Source organism: Pungitius pungitius, chromosome 4 (assembly GCF_949316345.1).
Source record: "Pungitius pungitius chromosome 4, fPunPun2.1, whole genome shotgun sequence".
Classification (NCBI taxonomy): Eukaryota; Metazoa; Chordata; class Actinopteri; order Perciformes; family Gasterosteidae; genus Pungitius; species Pungitius pungitius.
In genome coordinates this window covers 1,199,078-1,222,672 of record NC_084903.1, presented here as the reverse complement: position 1 = coordinate 1,222,672, position 23,595 = coordinate 1,199,078, and the positions used below count along the sequence as shown (strand labels likewise).

The 23,595-nt window shown below is 44.8% G+C and overlaps 1 protein-coding gene across 2 annotated transcripts in view; it reads right to left on the bottom strand.

The window, feature by feature from the left end:
- Window positions 1-23,595, bottom strand: part of LOC119198262 (carbohydrate sulfotransferase 8-like) — a 121,865-nt gene that overhangs the window by 90,222 nt on the left and 8,048 nt on the right. Inside the window, exon 2 of one of the 2 annotated variants that reach the window (XM_037455222.2) lies at window positions 1,105-1,298. The exons of the other annotated variant lie outside the window; for it this stretch is intronic. Coding sequence (XP_037311119.2) covers window positions 1,105-1,264 — 160 coding nt within the window. The 5' untranslated portion in view covers window positions 1,265-1,298. The remainder of the gene's footprint in view (window positions 1-1,104; window positions 1,299-23,595) is intronic. 2 annotated transcript variants of the gene reach the window in all.

Here is a 23,595-nt window from a genome sequence, read left to right as displayed (position 1 = left end):
TCCAGACTGTATGATGGAGGATGATTTAAAAATGTTCTTCTCCTTAGCCACTGAACTTGGGCTGCCCCTCGACTCACTAGAGACCACCAAACAAAAGAGAACGGCTTAAAAACAATCCTTTGTTTTGAAGGCCATCCACCACACGGTGTTTTTAACGAACACAAGTTCATTCAGTGAGCGACTCAAGCGCTGCAGTGAAGTCCTTTCGGGCACAAGTACAGATTTCCTTGAGGATCAAATCAACTCAATCAGGGGTTTGAATGAGTGATGCAGTAAAACGAACCCGACAAGTACTATTTACCGCAATGAAAGCAATAGAGTTGATGTGATGGAGGGACTATTTTGTGACTACCCTCCTCGCTGGGTCAAACTACCACAAGATGTCGCGTGGGGGGGGGGGGGGGCGAATCCAAAGTGTGCGTGTTTGAATGTCAAAGCACTCCTTTCCAATTACTCACTGAGTAAATGATTCCACGTGGTCACTAATGTGCAAACGAGAGGGAGAAAAGTGCCCGCCGTGGCGTTGTGTACGTTTTGTTTCCACACATGATGTCACCTGTCTGGCACACGGCCGAGAGAAAGTCTACTGGCGCCTCGAGTAGAGGGAGCAAAGTCCCCCCCTCTCATTTTCAATAGGTGAGAACGTCTTCCCCATTGCGTTTTATCGTGAGTAATATCGGCGCCCGTCCGTCAGCGTGCGACTAATCCCGGCCCCGGCTCAGGAGGGGCGCCGCAGGTTGAGCCCAAAGAGGCTGGTGAGCGAGCGGCTCATCCCGTGTTCCCGAGACGTGAAGCGGCTTAGTTCTACGCGCTCGGGACCCTCGCGGCTGCTTAAGCCCTGATCTCCTTAATGCCGAGCAGAGGCACGTCACACCCCCCCCCCCCCCCCCCTCATTAGGCCTCCCCTCTTTAACCCTTAGGTAGCGACGGGCCACAGGCCCAGTCACACCTCCGTCAGCCACATCATCTCAACTGGCTCCACCATCACTCACCTCGGATGCAGCAATGAAACACCACCAGAGCCGATGCAGAACAACACAACACGGGAAGTAATGAGGTGGAAATATCACTGATTTTAACAATGAGGATTTAGTGGAGACCGACCTGGGCCTTGCTGCAGGACCATCTCTGACAGGTCCTGCTGGTGGATGAAGAGAACCAGACCTCCAGCAGCGAACAGCAGGAGGAACCAGAGGGAGCAGGGCAGCCTCCTCCTCCGTCCACGCAGGGAGTCCACCACCATCTTCCACTTCATCCCCGGCATGCTGCGGCACCGTCAGCTGCTAATGTAATGAGCCCTAAAGCAAAATCAAAGGAAGGAGGGGAAATGGGAAGAGGGGGGGGGGGGTGGAGTGAGCAAATCAGTGTGATGCAGGTAGCATGTTGGTAGAAATGAACGGTGAATCATTCATTCCACCCATTTCTGTGGGTTTACTTGTTTTTCATCTGCAGCTATTCTTTCAAAATTCCTACTTTTAAGATAATGGCAGCGGAATGAAACTAAAGTCCTTTACTTCAGTACCAACCTAAAAGTAATTCTATTTTATGTTGGACATACTTAAGATGAGACAAGCCAAAGTATATTAAGTAGTTCTACTTTGCTACACCCAAATGTTAACCTCAGCTCATTTGACTTAACTCTACCCAGCAGCCATGTTTGTTTGTCCTGTCGGTGCCTTTTGGAGGTTCTTTCATGCAAATATCAGACAAACAAAGAGGCTTGATGAGTACGATGGGAACTCTTCCTGCATTAATGCTAAAGGTTTGTAAATGGCTGCCCCTCTCTGGTTTCTGTAAATTGCGTCCTTTTGTCCACTTGTATTGATAATGACCGTCCAAAGTCAGTGGTCTCAGACTAGAGCAGAAAAAAACAATGAAGTGAGTCCTATCATTATGGACATGATTATAGTATTTACTTCAGTATTGCCAGCACAAAGTGGCTCAATTTAGGTCTTAGACACACTGGAGGACACGATAAAACACCTCTGTCTGTATAAATCCACGACGTCCGACCAACTAAAGCTGCTGGGAAACGAGTCGGAGAGGAGATGAGCTAACGGCTAATTGTTGGACTGGCATTAGCGCAGGTCGACTCGCCGTCGTGTGCAAACGGCAGAGTGGCATCTGTCTTCAGGTTAACGTGCGAACGTTATCAGGAGACTGGGTCGTCACTGCAGCAAATCAGACAATCAGACGGCGTGTGTCGAGAACTTGACCTTCACATTCAGCCCTCTGCTAAAACCAGCAGCTATAAATAGGCGGCAGACGAGCGTCAAATAGTCGTGTTTCACACCGTGATGCTTTGAATATACAGGGATTTCTGTCAGGGTTTTTACTGTGAACTTGTTCATGCGGATGATCAAATACGGGGACGAGGAAATGCGGCATGAAGAACGGACGGCCACGTGAAACAGAAATCCAGGGGGACTTTTAACAGCAAGCCTTTTCAAAGTAAGACGTCAAAAGGTCAACAGGAAGGAGAGCAGAATGCAGAAATGAGTGTTGATGAACGTTTTTTTTTGTCTTCGAGGTGAAAAAGACAGTCGCAGACACATCAATAGGCCAAAGTTCAACTGGGTTTGCTGATGCATCACAGTCACAAGCAGGTAACCCTAGCCGGTTAACACAGATGCAAACAGTCAACACCGAGCTTCTTTGCATTGACAACATTTCAATTCCAATCCGAGTGTTTTTTTCTTATCACTCTGGAGGGAAACCATCCAGGCTGTTGCATTAATGAGGGTCTTTTCACCTCTGTACTCAATGGAGTTAATAACAAGTGTCGTTTCTTTCATACAGGTTGACAAGCTATTTCACATCTTTTGCTCTTTCTCTCTAATCATCACATCCCGCTACAGCAGAGACGGGGAAAGGTTGATGCAGAGAAACTCAAAAAAGAGGGAGAGAGGAATGCCTATTATGCAAAGCCCATCATTATTTGTTATAGTTATAAGAAACGGCTCCATGGGGATGAATGCATATCATTTCATCTATGTTGATCTAGAGTCTATTGTTCTGCTCGGTGTGTAGATGGTATGTTGCCATGCCAACCTAGGGGGTAACAAGGGGGCTCTGGCCGATATTAAACAACAATGTCTCAGTCGCTACTGCTACAGTTTTACACTCTGTTCTAAGAGATAATTGCCGTTCATATAAAGTTTATGGTTACAAAAAGAAAACATATTTTCACAATTGAAACATCAATCCGACTGAAGACAGATGATATTTCCGTCCAGTTCACTGGCTCCGACAACATCTTTCATGCAAGATGGAAGGCTGAAACCTTTTAAGGCTGTCCTTTCATTCCCTTTTCATATCAGGTTTTGACCTTTTGCATCCTACTATCATTCATTTGAGCCGTGCGATGCCAGGAAATGTAACCTTACTCAAAGAAATGACTCCATGTTTTCACTTCCATTTTCCTTCATATTTTTCAGGTTTCAGCCTCAGTTTTTAACAAGATATTGTTTGTCTTTATGTTGGACGTTTTAATTCCGCCCTTAATGCCAATCAAGTGGATTTCAAATCATGGTTAAGGAAAAATTCAATTAAGGTGTAATCTCATAGATAAGCATGTAAAGTAATAGGTAAAGTGTTCACTGCAGAATTTAAAGACACTGTTTTAACCAATAGGACACAATGTGAAAGTTACAACAACATTCATGAATTATTTTTCTATTCATGAACTTTCGGAGGCCATTGCAGTTTCCCACACCGTACTCAACGTTTTTTGTTACCTAGACATAGCTGTCACTGTCTCACGGTAAGCAGGTACTGACAAGTGACCCACAAAAATCCATATCACAACACAAACCCAATGAAGCAGACCTAGGCCCATAACTGAGATGTGTGAAGCTCAAAAGAAGAGCTGAAATATCCTGCTAGTTACACGCTGATCAGGTTGAGAAGGAAGTGTCGCATTTTGTGAGACGAGCAGATTGGTTAATCTTGCTACTGTTGTTTTAGTTAAGCAAGAATAAAAGTGGTCCTAGTATAGATCCTTGGGGCACTCCGTACTCTACCAGAAGGGTCAGAGACAATCACCATCCAACAACTTTTTTTTATCAAACACTTTTGTAAGCTGCTGTGAAGGTGGAATGTAGTAGCAGCTCTGGAAAAATTGTTTATCTGTTTCTCTGACTACTGTTTCTCAGTAGTAGGGTACTGTCTAAAACCTGACATTTCACATTGGATTTCTGTCAAAAGATTGCAGCAACGCTGGTCTTCCACAGTCAGGCGGCGGGGTTTGTGTACAACCACAGTATTCTCAGTATAAAGCAGGACATGGTCAAAATAGAAGCAGTCTCAGGTTTAATAATGATCGAAAATAGTAAAAGATAAAAGATAGAAACAAAACATGCAACCGTCACAACTTGACACTAACATGTATACGCTGAGAGATGACACAACATGTTGTGTTTTATGCAGGAAGAGAACCCTGCTTTGGACGTTTGTGTATAAAACACATCCAAAAAGAAATGTGGCAAAAAGGAAATGAAAACAATGTTTACAGTACAGGTCTCCACCAACCACCAAAGAAAGGGTTTAACTAAATATTTCCTAAACTTTGCCAAGTAAGAAACACACGTACAAGTATGTTTGAAATTATGCTCAATTAGTACTATTGTTGATCATGTATTACTTACACACACTTATTGGTTATAATAGGGAACTTTCCTTGCTTAAACAATTACCAAATTCCTTTCTGTGAAGTCTTTGATTTTCCATGTCAGTTCATGCACTGACTGATCTGTTTTGTGATATTTTAGATTTCTTATTGTAGCAGGGTTTCAAAAGCCTAACTACTAAGAAAGATGTCCGTTCAACGGGACGTCTGTCCAAGAGGGGATCGTATTGACTTGATCCGGAGGTCAAACGTGGTAAAAACGTCTGTGTGTGTGTGTGTGTGTGTGTGTGTGTGACACTGATTCCTCAGCGTCCAATCGCTCCCCAACGCCCCTCTCTTCACCCTCCTACTGGAGGGTGAAGAGAGGCTTTTGACAGCCTCGTCTCTGTCAGTCACCATACATCGTAACTTGCAACCAGCATGCAGTACAGTAATACAACTATGCATATAATCAGTTATTTCTTTGTGAGCGTCAATGTTCCTATAGCAATCAAAGGGGGGCTCGACAGAAAAATGATTATTTTCAATGTCGATCAATCTGTCAAGTCCACAACTCCAATACCTTCATTCAGCTGGGATAGAGGAGCAGAGACAACAGAAAACATTCACAATTTACAGGCTGGAATCTGAAAATCAAATCTAACAGATTCACCAATTATCTAAATTGTTGCCGATTAATTTAATTGTTGACCACTAAAAGCTTCATTGATTCATTGATGCAGCTCTAGAATAGAAATGAATTCATCCTATGCGAGTCTGTGATGAGGCAGGATGACAAATGCCAGTCTGTAGTGTGAGCTACAACGAATTCAACGGCCCCGACCAAAATGAACCAAACTACAGATGAGGGTTCCAGGCTCCACCTCCACGTACTACAACTACGGTGTAGTGACCACTAGTGACACGTGGTTCAGAACCTTCATTCATCCTTGTTTCCCTCTCTCTGCTTTTCACAGTCCTGTTTCAGATATCAGACCAAAGCAACAGAGAAGCAGCATGTGGGCCGATTGCACAAAGAAAGCAAACTAAGTCCGTGTTTTAATCATCTCACATTTCATTTCCTGCTTCCTACCAAAAGTTTGAGAGCATTTCAGATGTCCTAGAAAATACTTTAAAGAAAAAAAAAAAGAGATTTCATTAATGTCTAATTCCCTCTCGCGTGTCAGTGAAAGTGTTGGCTAGTGAACAAAAGAAAATGGGAGTCGCTGCCAGTTAGGTTCATAAATTAATGATTAAGGGAATGTGAATGGGAGCTGGAAGAGGATATCACGCTCAAAGAGTGCTAATTGTCTTTATTTCCGGATGCCGGTAATCTCTAGGATAATTTAATGGGTTCGCCGCGCTGGCGGGGTGAGCTTCATCCAATCAGCCATCAGCTGCTGAAAGAACAGTAATGCAGGAATCTGAGAAACCAGGTGCTCGCGCACAGGGGAGCGTGCACGCTCACAATACTCATGGCCGCCTTCTCTTTACGGATCTGGTGCCAGGACGCTTAAACGAGTCAAGACGCCACAACTCAAACGCTTTTTTACTACAACCAACTTCCATCCCATGCTGAGTGGAGAACAGTTTCTTTTGTTGGGGGAAAGACAGCTGCTGCTGTAAAGAAAAGTTGTTCATGCTCTAAAAACGTGAACAGCTAAATGATGAAGGGCCGGTACTCCCACTGCTACCAGGAGCGCGGCGACGCCCACCAAAGCCCCTCCTGCCGCGCCAAGAGCGTCGCGCGGCCTCACTGATGCGACCGGGCGTGACGGTGACCCGGCACGCCGGCCTCGGGGTACCCAGCAGCTCAGGCCGAGCAGGCGATGACAGCTCCGACCCCATCGGACACGCTCAAATACAAATACAGCGTCCTGGCCATATCATGTCAGCGCCACACCTGCCACGGGGCACCGCTGCGCTCCGCAACACACCTTTCAGATGAGGCTCGGGATTAGTTTCTATTTTTAAAGCCTCACTGAGCAGCTCCCTGATCGGTGGGAAGAGACGAGGTCCGGTACACGCGAGCCGGTTGGGTAGAACACGGCCCTCAAAGTCAGACAGATAGTGAGTGTGGGGGTGGGGTGGGGGCCACTCGCTGAATAAAAAATCCTACAATGACAATATATCAGTTTGAGGGGCCGCGTCCCAAACCCTCTGCCAGCAACAAGCCTGACCCTGATGCATCATGCACTCATTTAAGCTGCATTGTCTAGTCTAATGCTTTCATTTCCATTTTAAAACATTTATAATTACACTCAATGGGCTCTTCTTAGTAATGGTGCACTGCCTCTCACTAACACCTCAACGCTAATTAAAAGAGCAGAATCTCCCGTGAATGGAATAATCAGCCGATATCCACTGCGACGCGTTGCTTTGTATCTGCAAATGTTGAGTTCACCTCAGTGGTGGAAGAAAGCTTGAAGGGAGGAGACATGGCGGGGAAGCCTTTCAGCGACGCACCGGGAGAACCGTGGTGCAATGTTGGTGCAACACCTGCGGTTCGTTGACGGCCCTTCGCCTTTTTTCGTTGTGAAGCCAGCGGGTCTCGGACTGGAATACAAACAGTTGTGGTTGTCGGGTGCGTGAGGCAACATTCACCACTTAACAGCAGTGGTCCCTTTCTAGATTGAAAGCAAGTTACCCTCAGAGTCCAGAGCCACTGTCAAACATCTGAACAGCAGCCAGCCTTTTATCAGGAGCAGCACCAACATCGCTGTTCAGTAGCAAATGTCCCTGACGTGAAGTGAAATGGTCCAGCAACAAAGACACAGCTTGGATTTTTACTCAGTGAAGTTGTTGTTTGTACTGGATTTGCTTTGCAGAATCTCACACAGAATCCGTGATGCAGGTTACAAATAGATTCTGCAAACTCTCAATCAATCAAGCCATCTGGAAAATATTTGACATTAAGATGTCAATGTAAGAGTGTCTTTTTTTGTTTTTTGGTGTGTGACGCACACAGTACAGCGCTGTTCTTTTATGTACATAACGTGACACGAAACCAGTGACGTCGGCATGTCATTTGCATCAGGAGGATACAGACAGACTTGTTTTTACAGAGGCCGGAGAGGGAGGTGGACCTATTTCATGCAACTGATGTGATACAAGAAGCAGATCTGAAATACACAGTTTAGAAACAGAAGCTCACACCGTAAAAATAAATAAAATAATTCAACAATTACTGGACATGCCCATGAAAATATTCATGAATCTATCTCTATCGAGATGTGCCGTAATACCTGCCAACTGGTCTTAGTGAGAAGCAGACAAGTAATAAATACATGCAATAAATGGGACGCTGTGTTGCATTATGGATAACACAATTATGCAATATTATGGCCTTAATTCAATGCCTGAAAGAGACTAATCACATGAATCTGGGGATTTACATTGGATTATCTGCATTAGAAAGCCTGTAATGTAAATGTAAGCACAGAACAGCTGATAAAACCCATGACAATCTGCAACTGAGAGAGGTGTGTGTGTGTGTGTGTGTGAGTATTTGTGTGAGTGTGTATCACTTTTAGTAACAGCACAATGTTAAAAACTGGATTTAAAAAATGTTACAGTGGGCAACAAATGGTGTCCTTTGTCAGACAGTTGTGCGAGCGTTCCTTTAGAAACGGAGTATTCATGTCAAACGACAGTTTGGATAACGTTCACTAAGCGCACGGTCACCAGAACCAAGAGCACTGACTCAGCGCCTCGGCCTGACACCTGCACCGTCCCTCATTGGGTCGACCGTCCCCATCATGTTGATGCGTTAGCTCGCTCAGAAGCACTGCAGACTTCCCTACACGCCTGATGCCACCGGTCCTAATGATAATAACCAGTGACGGGCCGGTCTTGCGTCTTCATGGCGGAATGTTTCATTGGACCGGAGTGACTGATCCGACGTCGTCCGAAGGCCACGGCCCGCCCAGCCGCTTTCCATCACAATCAAAAGCATCACTGCCTCCCCCCGGGTTACCGGCAGCCTCCAGAAACGCTCAGGATTTACTGCCTGGAGCTCGTGGTGCCGACCGGCTCCTCCGACATATTGTAGACTGCCGGGGGGGGGGGGGGGGGGGGATGGGAGGTCAGGTCATAACTGAGCCTTCATCTCTCAGATGGCCGCGTGCCTTATTAATCCTTCAAAAGTAATATTCCTAGTCTTTGATTCCAGTGCAGTACGAAGGAAAAGCAGATTAAAGCAGTGGCATCCTAACACCTCTGTGATTGGTGTCCACCGAGGAACAGAAAACAAGAAGTAGCCAGTCTGTGAAATAACACATTTCCATTACAATAACCTCCCACTTGTATCCTTGACCATTAATGACATGCAGGTGTGTTTAGGAGGATCCAATGTAAAAGTGACAGCACCTTTCAAAAGCCGCATTTTGTATTAAATGAGAAACCTCGCTGTCAAGGCGGATGAGGTCAACGGATTCATCCTCTCCACGTGTGTCCTTGAATGACGAATCCTCTCAGTGAAATGATTGTACCGCCGTGTACCATATTGCTAATTAGACGGTTGTGAAATGGATAGCTGGTTTTCTCTGACAGATGTTATTGATCAATCGCCATGGGATCAACATGACCGAAACGTGGAGGATCACAGAAAAACTCCACCGTCTGTATTAGTCTCCGGTTTGTAGTCTGAGAACAATGGAACCTTGGAAGTTGTAAGATAAAAGGCATCTAATTATTGATAAAATCCTGAGAAAGAACCACCACAGTCCTGAGATAGTCCTGTTTATTTTGGGGGGTTTTAGTTTGATGTTGTTGCAGATTTGGTCGGTTTATTGGTTGTTAAAGACCAAGTTATTTAAGCGTAATTTGGATTTTACTCAAAAATATAAAGCTGTTAAAAATGTATTCCAACTTTCTGACTCAAACACTTCTCATACCGACACACCTGGCTTTTGACTAAATACAATGTAAAACCATTAAGTCCCAGAAAAGCTGACTGAAAGAGCTCAGACCATTTGTAGTTTGTAGTTGCTCAGGAGAAATCCAATCATACAGAGCCATAGTAAATAAAATTCTTTAATGTATAAACCATACAAGCACCACCCCACCCTATGATTTTAATGGTCTAGCCCAGGATCTGTTATTTTATGTAGTCTTCAATTTGAGACTAGTTTGCACAGAACCACTTGGATAAAGCAAGTTCCAACCTACGTCTTACTCAGTGTCTTATAACTTGCATTCTCTCTACCGACCAGCAAGGGGGGGGGGGGGGGAAATCCCCCGTCTACAAAAAATAAGAACGACTGTATATAACTCTGACAACTGCGATTTTTAAGAAAGCAACGGCAAAATTGCCGAACTCGAGGCCTCAAACCAATGGGCGAAGCCACCGTCACCTACTCCACATCTTATCTACAGTTCATGCGTGCGCCTCCTTGTGGACCGGTCGCCCTTTTATCAAGTCGAGTCTTTTACGTAAACGTGTGTACAACAAGTTTCTGCAGTTCACTTGTGGACGCAATAAACCTCACAGAAACAACCAATCATCCACGGACCCCAGATGCCCACAGCGCTGGGAGCAGTGCGTCGCCTCCTGCTGTGAAGTCACTGCAATGTGCGTGATTGCCCGTTTTTTTTTTTTCTTTTCTTTTTTTTTCCAAGCGGCTTTGCGGTGATGGGAGCTGGCAGCTCCAATGGATCACAATCAAGTCCAATGCAGCGGAATATCCAGTACACGACTTACCAAGGGCTGCGTGGCGACCAGCGTGGGGTTTAGCTCCAAGTCGATAAGCATTAATGAGACGGACAGAGGGCCCGAGGTCCCCCCTCCTCCTTTAAAGGTGCATTAAGGGTGCTTTTAAAATCCCTCCCACCAATAATTCACGAGGCCGGCGACTGCTCGCTTTTCCTGTTTCGTCTCTGATGTAAATGACAAAGTGTAAAGTGTTGTTTTAACAACAGTGATTTTACATCGTTTCCAGTGAACGTCTATCCCCATGTGGCTGAAATATTATAGAGCCCCCAGGGGCTTATATGTGCTCAGCACCGACAGCCAAACAGCCATCCAAAAGATGTGAGGAGTGTTTTCCATGTGAACAAACACCCCCCCCCCCGACTATACGTCACCGGTGAGGGTATCAAACATGTCGTGGGCAAAGATGGACGAGACTGTAGTTTAAAAATAAAAACTTTACCCAAACGCGCCTTTAATCTTGCGCATGATGTTGTTTACTCAAATAAAACAGTTGCCTGAAGCCCACATTTTTGCTCAACTCGGCCGCTTTGTTGCCTCAACCGAAGCCAGTTTTTAGTTTGAAGTTGCAGCGTCAGAAGAGCGTGCTCCTCGGTGCCGAGGACGGAGGCTCGGGTTCAGTTTGATGCCGCCGCTGGTGACGTGTGTTGGAGCCCAGATTCACTGCCAGCGTGACCAAAAAATACTGCCCTCAAATTGCAAATGCCCTTCTGCACAATGCCAAACTGGGGTGTTGACAATGTCTGTCAATATCACTCCAGTTTGCACAGCGCGTCGCGCAGGCCGACGTCCCCCCGGGGGGGCGTCCGGGCTTACGGAGCCCGCTGCAAGACAAGCGCAGCGCGGCCACAGTGATCCTCAAGCCGCCATGATGTTCCACAGATGCAAAGGGAGGAAAAACAGAAAAGTACTTGTGAAGCACAAACCTTGCTCTGTGCTCATGAATTCATAGACAAGCAGCCATTCAGAGATTTCAAGGTCAAAATATATCGCTGCATACGGTGTCAGTTGGGAACCTGCAACGCCGACTTCGCCAACTTAGACGAACGTGGTGTGACCTCAAGAAGTCTTACAGCAGGAGAAGATGTGCATGAGAGATTACCCAACGCCTCATTGTAATGAAAAGAGACAAAATAAATTAATACAATGAATTGTTATCATTATGAATTATTTCCCAAAAAGCTCAGCCCTCTGTAATGGGTGCAAAGCTCTGGACGTCCCACGCTGGAGAGTCAAACCGCCAAAACAGCCGTGCAGTCAAAAACACAGCAGAAAAAACAATCCTTGTCAAAAGGAATATGTGAATCTGAACGATTCCTCCGCAGAGGCTTCGGCAGCCAGCCGTCAGATGGTGGAGGCCTCGGATCCCAAGGTGCCTCAACACAGAGCGGCCCGCTTCCCACTCAGCCAAACGGGAGGAAGTGCGTAGAAACACCCGGTACACTTCCGGCGCTTTGCTATCAACGATGGACGAGCAGAGAGGAAAAGGTGAGTTTCGGTGTCTGAAGGGTTCAGCGGCACCAGAGAGGGAAACAAGCCTGTTGATCTGGAGTAACGGTTCTGTGGTTGAGTATGAAGACATGCCAGTCTCAGTGACTAACCCATATGAGTGCCCTGAGTGGGAAGTAATGTGACGCACATCACCTCGACTTGTGTCCTCACGCAGAAAACGATCCGACGTACGCGTAAAGGAACGTCCCAGCTTTCCAACCTTATGGCTGAATAGAGGAAACAGGACCTTTCTCCACATGTGGAGGCCAGTGGGACACGTGGTTTACGACAGCATTACCCCTGCAGACAAACTGTCTGCATTAGCACACAAACAATTAGATATGGTTTATGGAACGATCCGATTTAGCGTCTGCTTTCGTTCCCTCATTTCTTGGCTGCTTTTGTGGTTCTGTCCCAGCGGTTCGTCTCAGGGTGTGAACACAGGACATGAAAGTGACACGATTAAAGAACGCTGCCACATCCATCTCTCTTATGCAGAGATAGAAAACCAACACTCGTCAGTCGTGTTACAAGTTGAGATGGAGCTCTTCATTTTTCTTTTTGTTGGGACCTTGATGACAATGCTGAATTGAAAATGTAGCGCTAATGCTCACGAAACAGTTTGGGATCCTGACAAGATAGAGGTCATGAGAGAAAGTGTTGCTAAGATACGGCCAGCACGAACACAGATTCCTCCACTGTGCTCCGATGCCAAGGTAACACCAAGGAGCATCGCGATGAGCCACAGCAGCCACATGCACCAAGCCGTAAGGACGCTTTCACCCTCGTGTTGGTAGTAACATGTTGATATGGATATAGTGGTACATTTTGGATACTGTAATATGACACGAGTTTGGTCTTCCTTGGGTTTCACAGGCGGAAATGATGGCAACTTTCCCGTTCATTAGAACTGTTGGTCACATTTCTTTTTCTCCACATCCTGCAGCCTTATGCTGTGATATTACCACTATTACCAATCTGTGTCTTGAGTTGTTTTCTTATTCAACGCCTGCACATAAATGTACTGAAAGAAGTTGTAAACCGGTTGAGAGTAAAATTTAGAACCTTGGTTGCAAACTGATTCATAAGTTATAAGTTGTTCAGTTTCATGCTGCATTTATTATATGAACCATATGAATCTGTGAGAAATTGAATTGTATTACATTTGAAACGTTTTAAAGTCTATATGTTCGACCCGGGAAAAATAACAGATGTTAAAAATGCAGATTCGAAACATTCTTCACCCTGGGAAGCGTCGAGACCCGAAATGCACTTTAAAGAAATATTCTTTTCTGGTATTTCTGTTTTTTAGGCAGTGAGATAACGGACGGAGAGAAAAATGTGGCTTTTGAGTGGGCTTGAAGTATTTGTCCTTCATCAACTAGCCACGACTTCTTCATCGGGTATCAAATCTCAACTGCAGCATTATTTTTTGTATTTTATTGTATTGAAGTAGACAATGGGAGTTAATCACTGCAGACATTTTGAAAAAAATGCTTATTCTGGAAAGGAGGAGCCAGATAACATGAAATATTTGCATGCATAGAGACATTGTCACTTGCCCTGAACGCTTAGATGAAGAAACACGCTTTTCCCACCTTCCTCTCCGGCTCAGCAGCCATAAAAAATGGAAAACAATGGCCACCAATCCTGAAAAATCACATTTTGTAGCATATATTCATTATAATTCCCCTTGCACAAATATCATTCATCTAAAATGCACATTTTATCATCTCTGTTTAATAAAAGGGGGAAAAGCCCGAGGTTAACAAAGCTGAGAGAAGAATTCACGGACCAGCGGGTTCCTGTTACTCTGACTTCCTCCCCTCGGTGCCAGTTGGGCGACTGGGCCTCAGTGGAGAGCAGGGTCGCCCTTCAAGCCGCCGCTCTGCTAGTCCAAGTCGCGGTGTCCTTGTGCAAGATCCTTAACCCTAAAACTGCTGCCGTTGCCGTGACTACGGTATGTAAATGGAGGTTGGATGTTAGTTGGACTTGTGATCGGCAGGTGGGGCCACGTATGGTGTCCTCTCTGTGCATGGATGTGTGAAAGATGACACGCAGTGTTGAAGCGCCATCAGTGGACTGAATACTAGAAAGGTGCGATACAAGTGCAGTCCATTTCCCCCCCCCCCACCCACTGCAGCACAGCAACTACATGGAATAAAAGCAAGCAAAAAGAGGTTTTTAGTATCAATTGTTTGTGCAATTTGGCCCAGTCATCTCCACTCGAATGTGAAGGCTTTCGCGACGTGAACGCATTCTCTTTTTATTGCCTTTTTCTTTCCATTTCACCCGATATTGTAGAGTCCACGGAGCAGGTGGTCGGCATTTTGTGAAAGGTGCGGTTTGACATTACGCGCTGGGATCGATGGGATCTGTCTGTCTGCTGCCGTGCAGATTTCAGGTCAGCATCTTTGGACGAAGACGCGTGCGACCTTTGGATTACATCACAGACGTGGCGTTGAAATGACAACCGACAAGATTGAAGCATCAAAATGTGCCGAAGCACAAAAAAAAAAAAAAAAACCTGCCACGGCTGTGACTGCGGTCCTTTTCTTTTCTTTTCTTTTTGTTTGTTCCTTGTGTCTCCTCCCCTGCTCTGTGTGTGTGTGTGTGTGTGTGTGTGTGTGTGTTCCATCACCTGACACCTGGGCTCGTCTGCACACCTGCCTGCAATCAGACCATCAAGCTCAAGCAGTTGTTGAAGCAGCGGTTAACATTTAGCCTCCGTGCCTCGGTCTCAGCCCGCCCGCCGCCCCTCGGCCCTCGGCCCTCGTGCGGCCTCTCCCCCAGACGTCATGTGACTCCTTGCACCCATTAGAACTCATTCCTTCAACCACTCTACTGCTCCTCGGTCCGGTTCACAACCAAAGCAGGTAATAAAGATGGCATTGACCGTTAAGAGAATCTACTGTAACGTCAAACATTCACAATGTAACAGCTGCTTTATTGATGTCTGATCGCTGGCGGGGAGTTTGAAGACATGCCGGATAAATCACTGCAGAAAAATCAATGCAATTATTTTTATTTCACCGGGTTGCACCTGGTCAGTGTTTTTCATGTAGCTCAGAGGAGCCCAGAGAGAGAGACAAGCGTATTCCAACTATCACAGACTTGTCCTGACCTGCCTCCTTAAGTGGACTCGGGTGCTACGCAGTTCTGCTTCAGCTGGCTTTGCTACTTGGTTTCTGTGGTAGCTCCAGAAAGAAGAAACCCCCCCCCCCCCCCCTCTCCCCCTTCCGCTCTGGTCACCTCAAAGTCGCACTCGTCCCTGCTTTGGCTCACACAAGCCAACATGGCGGGGGTTATGTTGTTCGAAGCAGTAGAGTACAACTTTTCTTTTGTCACGAATTTACACCAAACTGTCGCACAACATCCATCTCAACGTTTGCTGACCAATCGACACGCTACAACCAGAGCAAAGCTCAAGGAACGCAGCCACTGAGGAACCCGATGCAGGACGTGTGTGTGTAGCTGCATTAGTAGTTTAAACCATCGGTTCCAGAAAGTGTTGATCATGAATGAGAGCTGAACGCGATCAATGCAAGACAAGCCAAAAACATCTTTGGGTTACTAGGGGCAGCCTGTTTTCTGGCTGAATTCAGCAAATTCAAAAATGATGCTACAGGCCTGACGGAAAAATAACTTTCCAGTTTCTTCTCTTTGTTTCTAGTATTGAATTAATCGGGTAAATGTATTATTGTCACAGTTGAAGGTGGAAATCTAAACCATCTCATCTTGACACCTCTTTAACTGACTGCAGTCAACGTTGAAAAGGAAGCTGGGTGGAGGCCTCTTAAATGGAGCCATAACGAGACGGCTGCACTCGGCCAACCGGTCGAGACATTTTCCTCAAAGCACTTTGACCTCCTGGTGGCACCTGAGGAGCCGTCCGAGATCCCTCAACGGCTCCTCAGGTGCCACCAGGAGGTCAAAGTAGAACGGCTACTTCATGTAGGCCGGTGAAAGAAGGCATCAGAGAAAGACGTCACCAAACCGTTTTAGCCAATTAGCCGTGTTGTGGGTTTGAGGTCGGCTCTTAACGGCTTCTTATGAATGACTCCATTCATTTGCTCTGAACATGACTCAGCAAAAAGAAAAGGAAGAAGTAAGGCTTAGAAAACCTCCAAGGCACAGTCGACTTTGCTGCAAAAACCTTTTAAAACTGAAGCAGAAAGGGGACATTTAAACTTTCTTATGAAGATTGATTAAATGGAGTTTGTTTGGACACCCAGCATCGCGCGAGGTCAACCTCGTATCCAAAAAACCTTCAGCCAGACATAATAAAATGCTCAAGGTTTGCCTGTTAACTTGAAGGAATACCAGATACTTTCAAAAAGACAATCATTATGTCTAGCAACGCAAGAGCAATGCCCAATTATCTACTAAAATGAATATTAACAATAAAAACATTATTAACAATACTGAATTTGTCTTTAACCAATCTTCATTAAGCCATGAGTAATAAAAACTCATCTGCATATATGATGGGATTTGTCTGTTTTATGTTATAATAATAAAGATTTACATAGTATGATTTTTTTTTAAGTGGCCTCATAATATTCAGAAATAAGCAAACATGTTCCTCCGTCTCCACACCGAGTGGTGAATGCTCAGCTGGACGCATCACAGGAAGACCTTTCCTAACTAGGAGTGCATCCTACTGACCTCTGATGTGTTCTATGACACTAATACACTAATCTCTCTATCTTCTTGTTTAATGAGAGTTTTAACACCGTTTTCACTCAATTTCAGTAAAACAGAGAAAAGGAGACAGCCCCTACATCAGAGTGCAAAACATCGGCCGGGACGTTTGTAGCTCAGGACGACCGGATTCACGGTTTTCTGCTACGTTGTGAAAAGGAAATTTAAAAAAAGTAAAATCACTTTTTGATAGAAAGTAAAAGCAACTACACCAAAGCTTAAGGGCGCCCAGTATGTGTACCTATCATCTGACTATAAAGGACGTGGTTTCACTCTCTGGGTTCTGTTTTATCTTGGCTTCTCCCAAAACAAGTTCCTGTTAACTTGTCTGACGTGTGTGTAGAGCATCAAACGCTGAAGTCCACAGCAGAGCTCCAGCTGACGAGTCGTCACCAGCTCACCGGCGCTCAGAGGTTCAAACGTGAGCGAGGATCACAGAGCATAAAACAGCGGGCAGGTGACAAAAGCACCTTTGTGATCAAGAAGGTGTCGGTTAGATTTCCAGAAGCGGCTGGGAGAGTTTAGCCAGGGAAAGGGAACGAGTAAGTAACTGTTCTCAAGCCGGCAGCTTCAGTGGCACCGGCTGTACAGTACGGCTGAATGAATGAGGAGGCAAGCATGTGCTTAAAGTGAGCCTCCTCTCTCTGCAGGACAACCCCTGTCTCTAAGGAGGGGACATCGCCACCTGCCCCAAACATACTCAAAAAAAATAAATATATATATATATATATATATATATTTATATATATATATATATTGGCTCATCAAACGGTACAAAGAAGCTTTTTCTAATCAAGCTTTACAAGTTAATTCATCTGTGTCTTCATAAACCTATGAAGATGATCTAGCATTGATCTTATGATCTGACAATGCTATGGATAAGAAAATGGGTGTTTCCTTGAGTGGATAAGGCCCGAAGAAATTAGTTTGACTCTATTTCAGTAAAAGTAAGATGAAGAGTTATTTTAAGTGATGATAATTACGTTTCGCCCAAGTGTTACAGAGAAATAAGCATTGCACTGCAGTTCCTCAAATGGCCACTAGAGATAGCACTAAAAAACGAGTCAATCCCTGTAGATTATTGGATCATTTTTTCTATCAAAGAGTTTACAGTTTACTTATCTCAATTATTTTAAAAACATCAACACTGAACTTGGAGTTGGACACTTACACTGGAATCCTTCATCTTGAACATCGCCTTCATTAACATTTTAAGCAAAGGCACTTAGTCGAGTGAGTAGTATTTCACTGGTTAATGCGTTGAGCAGCAGATGTGTATCATAACGACGCGCAATGAATTCATTCCGCTGGCTAAATTCGTTAAGAAACTGCATGGCTGAAAACTAACGGGTCAAACTTCTATTCAGTTTTTTTCCCATTTGCAAGACAAAGTTTTTCAACCTGGCAGCAATCCACTTAGAAAAAACAAATTTGGCCCCAGATACTGTAACAAAATCTGCCAACAGTGGATCCATACTGCCCACTGTTGTGAAAGTCAACGCGAGGTCATTACACAACTGAAGGCAGACTCACTTATTTTTAGCTATGTTGTATGTGGTGGATTCCTTCAGACTTTAATTTTAAAACTTTAAGACGTTTCCATGTGCAGTAGGTTCCTCCACATGACCGCTTTGTGGTCATTGTTTGCGTGCCATTGGTAAGAAGGAGCAATACTTGCAGTTTTGTTTCTGTTTAGCACAACGTTAAGAATAAGAAGTCACGAGGGGGGGGGGGGGGGGGGGCGACTGGCAGATCATTTATTATTCAAATACAGTGTAATGAGCCTAAGTAGACCCACTGCATCCTGTCTATAAATGCAAAGAAAACAGAAGGCAAGGGTTGAGAGATCAAACCATGGTCACCTCCGTAAGAAGAAAGCCTCAATGTGGCGTTGACACATATGAAAGGCTTTATTTTTTTAATCAGAGCACAAGTGAGACTAGAATTACACCCTGCTGTCCCTCCTCCCTCCCAAAAGCTGCCCCCTTACTGTTTGACAGCAGCAGAGACGGATGAATCTACTCTAGTGAGCGAGCCCCGACCTCTAGTGCCTCCTTCCTCCACAGCGGCCAAATGCTCTCCTCCCGCCTGGTCCTCTTGTTTTCTTCGGCCGGTGCAATGTGTGAAATAAAGAATATGATGAAAATAGCAAGATAATATCGGCTAGCTAACTAGCCATCCGCCAAATGAATGAAAATGAACAACTTAGTGCCCCATCTATCAACACTTAATTTCCCTGCTTATGACATCACGTTGCTAACTAGATCAGAATCCGCTGGATTCTCCAGGTATCCTGATGCTTATGCACAGAGGGAAATAGACACTGGTTACATGTTCATTTCCAGTTCACACAATGGAGAGAAGAGGTTTGCGTAGGGCCATGATTCCCTGACAACGTGGTTACTGGAAAACTAAGCAAAAACCAGCTGAGGAAGGTTTAAAGAAACAACACATTTAAGTGTGCATTTACTCTTAAAGTACTCAAAGTTCAGCAGGACAATTATTTTCTGGCTGCCAACAGAGACTCATCTCTTACACGGCATGCGTGCTGCTCCAAAGTACAGACTACAGCTACTCCTCAGAGTGTGTTGCACTTAGAGCTGAATAACAGGTTTTAAAGAAGAACCACTCAAGTGTAATTCAACTCCTGACACCGTGCTGCAGCCTCATGTGACACTGCAAAGTCCCCGATAACGCACGTTCTATTGGAGCATTTCTGTATTGTGATGGTGGATCTCAAGCAAAAACATGGCGTTCTGACATCACGCATCGTGAAGCTTTACAGTGCATCGACTCCACAGACTGCACAGCACGAATCTCTAATCAGAATATTCAAATGATCTTGTCATTTCTCTTCAGCACGGCAGCTTGGGTATGAGAACAAGCTCAATGAAGCAAAATTGAGATTTCTCTGACAACCGTCTGCAAGCTAACCAGAAGCAAGAAAACATGGTGGTAAAATTCATGGCCTTTGCAGTGTTAATTCCACCGTTGGGTTAAAGCGATGCATGCATCAACTTCAGAGAGAACGATAGAGTTGACGGAAAAGGTGGGAGACCTGTTCTGGATGATTTATCAGGTAAAAAGCGTGCGGTAAACTAAAGCCCTGGTAGCCCAGAGCGCTTTTTGGAGCCAACGCCGTGCACGTGCTGTAGGAAGAACTGCGACAACGTGCGGCAACGTGGGCTTTTAGAAGAGCAGCGCGTCTGGGTGGAGTGAACAGCTGGACGCTTCTAAAACCCGTTCCCTGGTACCCCCCCCCCAAAAAAACAGAAAAATCCTCTAATCTTCAGGCCCCACATACATGCTGCCTTCACGTGAGCAGACGATTGGAAATAGATACTGATGTGATTTCCCAGGCAAGGAACTCAGGTAAGTGCACTCATTAGTCAAATGAGGCTCCCTGCAGGGTCAGAGGGGGCAGAGATTGTGGCTAATTAAATGTTGAATACGAAACGCTAATTGAATGAGCGACCCACTGCCTCTGGTTCTGGTTTAATCATATGGTGAAGCAGATTACCAAAAATAGAGAAAAAGAGGGATTCATTTTCTTTCATGAAGGGGGTGGGGGGGCGGGGGGGGGTGTAATTATGGTGATGCGAAAAATTGATCACTTAACAACGAACATTAAATAACAATCACGGTAGATGTGTTTGTGTTAACTGTGCTAAAGAGGAAAAGTCAGACATTGTAGGATTAACGCTTAACGGTAGATTACAGCAGACCTAACATGACAAAGGGCGTCTGTAGCTTCTCTGCTTGTGTTTGTGTGAAACCTCACACAACCATGGAAGTCATGACATTATTGGCTGTAATTGGTTTTGTAACCAGCTCACAGGAGAACACGTCATACTTTCGTTAACGGGAGAAAAGATGATTGGATTTTGATGTATTAAATTTGAAAAGAAAATCATTATAGAACTATGTACATGATTTGACATTTCATATAAAAGGGTTTAAAGGAGGTTTCATATAATCTCGACTTGAATCATTTACCCACATTAATTAAATGGGATTTAACACATACATCACACACAAGACAAGGATTATGACCTAAATCTGTTTTAAGAGACCAAAATGAAATGTCAATTAGAAGAGACTAAATTGAAGAGATGATAAATATAAAATAAATACATCAAATATGCTAAAAAAGTATTGACATCAGTTGAAAAACAAAGAGTTGTTGGCTATTAGACCCCATGGTGGCGTCTGATTTAAAGGGATTGTTGATGCCATCAAATGTACAGGAATGAATAAAAATCCAATTACATCATATCTAAATTTTTCCTTCAATACGTCTCAATTATTGCCATTGTTGCACAGTGAAGAGCGTTGATGAACGAATAGAATACATTTAATCACCACGTGATTAAATGTATTAAGTATTCCTCCTGCATACCAACCACCAGCTCTTTGGATCAGCAGCTCATTGTGTGTGTAAAATATACTTATACATTTTCACTGGGACATTGCAATCTATACTATCAAAGAATTGTACTTTCTGCCAATATATAAAACTACAAACTTTACTTTTAACAAACTTCACTTCCTGCCTTGTCCTGTGATTGCCTGATTGTTTCCACCTGTGTCCAATCACCTGCACCTCCCTGGTGGATTTAAGCCCCGTGAGCCTGTTGTCCCTTGTCGTGTCGTTGCTGGAGCGCGTCTTGGTTTTGTGTCAGAATAAAGAGCATCCGTTTGAGTCCTCCCTGCAACCCGCACCAGCAGCCTCCTGACACTGTCACCTCTATGACATGTTTAATAGCCCTCCCCTGCAGCACGGATGTGCCTTTTTTTGGGCAGCCGAAACCTCTAAACATTATTTAGAAAATCCTTACGCCAGAGCTACTTGGGACTTATCTTAAATAATTGCCTTGTGCCGTCCGTTGCATTTGACGCTGTTGTCCCTGCTTTTGTTGAGAAGCCACCTCAGAAACCTCTTTACTATGCGTGTTGCCGCTCATGTTCCATTGAAAAAAACGTAAGCGAAGTCCCATTAAATGATTCAAATGGAAATGTGGATGTTGCCCACAGCGGGCCCCAGTTGCGCACCCTTTCAGCCAAATGAACAGTGACATAAACGTTATCAGCATTCTTTATTTCACTCTAGTTTCTCAAAGTTAAACACAAACGTAAGCAGAGCTTGTTCTGCCACATCTACACAGCTCACTTCGATGGCATCCTGAAGAAAATAATTCCATTCAAAACAGACAAAGCATAGTACAACTTAATTGACCTCTGCTTCCAGAATGTCCTGTCCTTCAGAGATCTTGGCTCCCTTGTGACCTCCACAGGGGGGGTCGATGGCCAGCGATTCCTCCTCTGTGTCACTGGCTTTCAAGCTGCCGCCCTTCATCGTGCCGTTTGCTGTCACAAGACATGTGAGACACTCGGGAACAAATCCTGTGATCAAATGTCAAATTCAATCAAAAGGGATGGCCTTTCACACCCATTACTCGATTATAAGGTGTGGCCCGGCATAGCTTTGCCTCGGTCCGTACCGCCAGAGTGAAGACTCCCGTATTTTCCATTGGACTGTTTTAGTTTTTTCTCAGGAGGGGCCAGGACTCTGACCCCGAGGAGCAGAGGAGTGAACTTGGCCTGTTTGGGCATGTTTTCAGAATCCCTCTATTTAATTCCAATCTGTTGCAGTTCTTTGATCTGTGACACAACAGCAGTCGAAAAAGGGATCACATTTGGCTTACTGTTGCCAGACCATACCCATGGTATACATGTATCGCCATGGCGATCTCTTGGAGACAGCTCTATAATTTGACACTGAATTGGCTTGAATGTCAGCAGTGATGAAAACTGGAATTGCATCACAATTCCACATGATTGGTATGTCATCAGCCCCCTCTAGTTTGCACATAGTTTTTTTTTTTTTTTTTTTTAACTCTGCCCCGCCCTAATTGTCATTTTTGCTGATTGCTCCATTAGTAAACCATCAACCCACCCACTGTTATAATGAAGACCTTAACCGCTGCATCCATAGAGACCTGAATGCGTTGTGGCCTGAAAGCCTTCACTGACGAGCGTGGGCTCAAATAAATGAAGGTTATTAAAGTGGGCAGCTACGCTCTGGCTTAACCAATCAACTGCGGTGGAGTGAGCGGCAGGCAGCAGGCGCGTTTTTGCGACCTTGGTTCTGAGTTTCCCGGGCATCAAGCTGTCTTTGGACTCACAGAGCACCTGACCCTGAGCCATTCACCTTGTCAGCCTGAAAGCAAAGGGCTGCTACTCCCTCCCCCCCCCCCCCCCCCGCCTGACTCCTGGCCAATCCTCATTTCTTTGTCTTTTTACAGACACGCCGATGAAAAAATATATTTCACTAAATCACTGCTCTGCAAATCGGTCCAAATAAATTCCGGCATCGCAAGTCGAGCCCCTGAGCATCGGCATCGTCACCTTTTCATCCACCCGATTCATCCACCCGATTCATCACCCTCAACTGGACTGAAACCAAGGTGCCAGAAAACAAAGCCAGCTGCTAATGGGAAACTGGCAATATATTTCTTTAACCTGCACTCGATGATTATGATTTATAGTCGTGGTGGTGTCCTCCAAATTGTAACTGTTTTTTAGATGGTCTTCACTTGAATGCTACAGCAACAACAATACAATACAATACTGGCTGCTGCTACGCACATCGAAGACTTGAGTCAAAGTGCCGATGGCCCTTTTTCGTTAAGCCAGGCGGGGCTGTGATACGTTTTCTCTGGTCCCTCTTCTATGACGGTCTAGTGACCCAAAACTGTGAGCCGTTACCCGAGTGTGAAACAAATCGACAACCTAAATTTGAGTAAAGGACTCCTTACATAGTAGTACCTGAATAGTATTTAAAGATCGCAACACTATTTTGAAGTAAGTGTAAGATAATAATTGACCCTTCACCACCCTGCCTAACTGCCTTTGTTACTAACTGCACAACCTGAGTAAATATCATCCAATTTCAACGGGGGAGTCTAATATGTGTCTGCAGGATGTATCCAGGATGTCAAACTCATTCAACGGCTAAACCTGTTAGAAAACATATGGATGGATGTGTAAACATGTAAATGGTGTTCCACAGGTCTTAATTAAG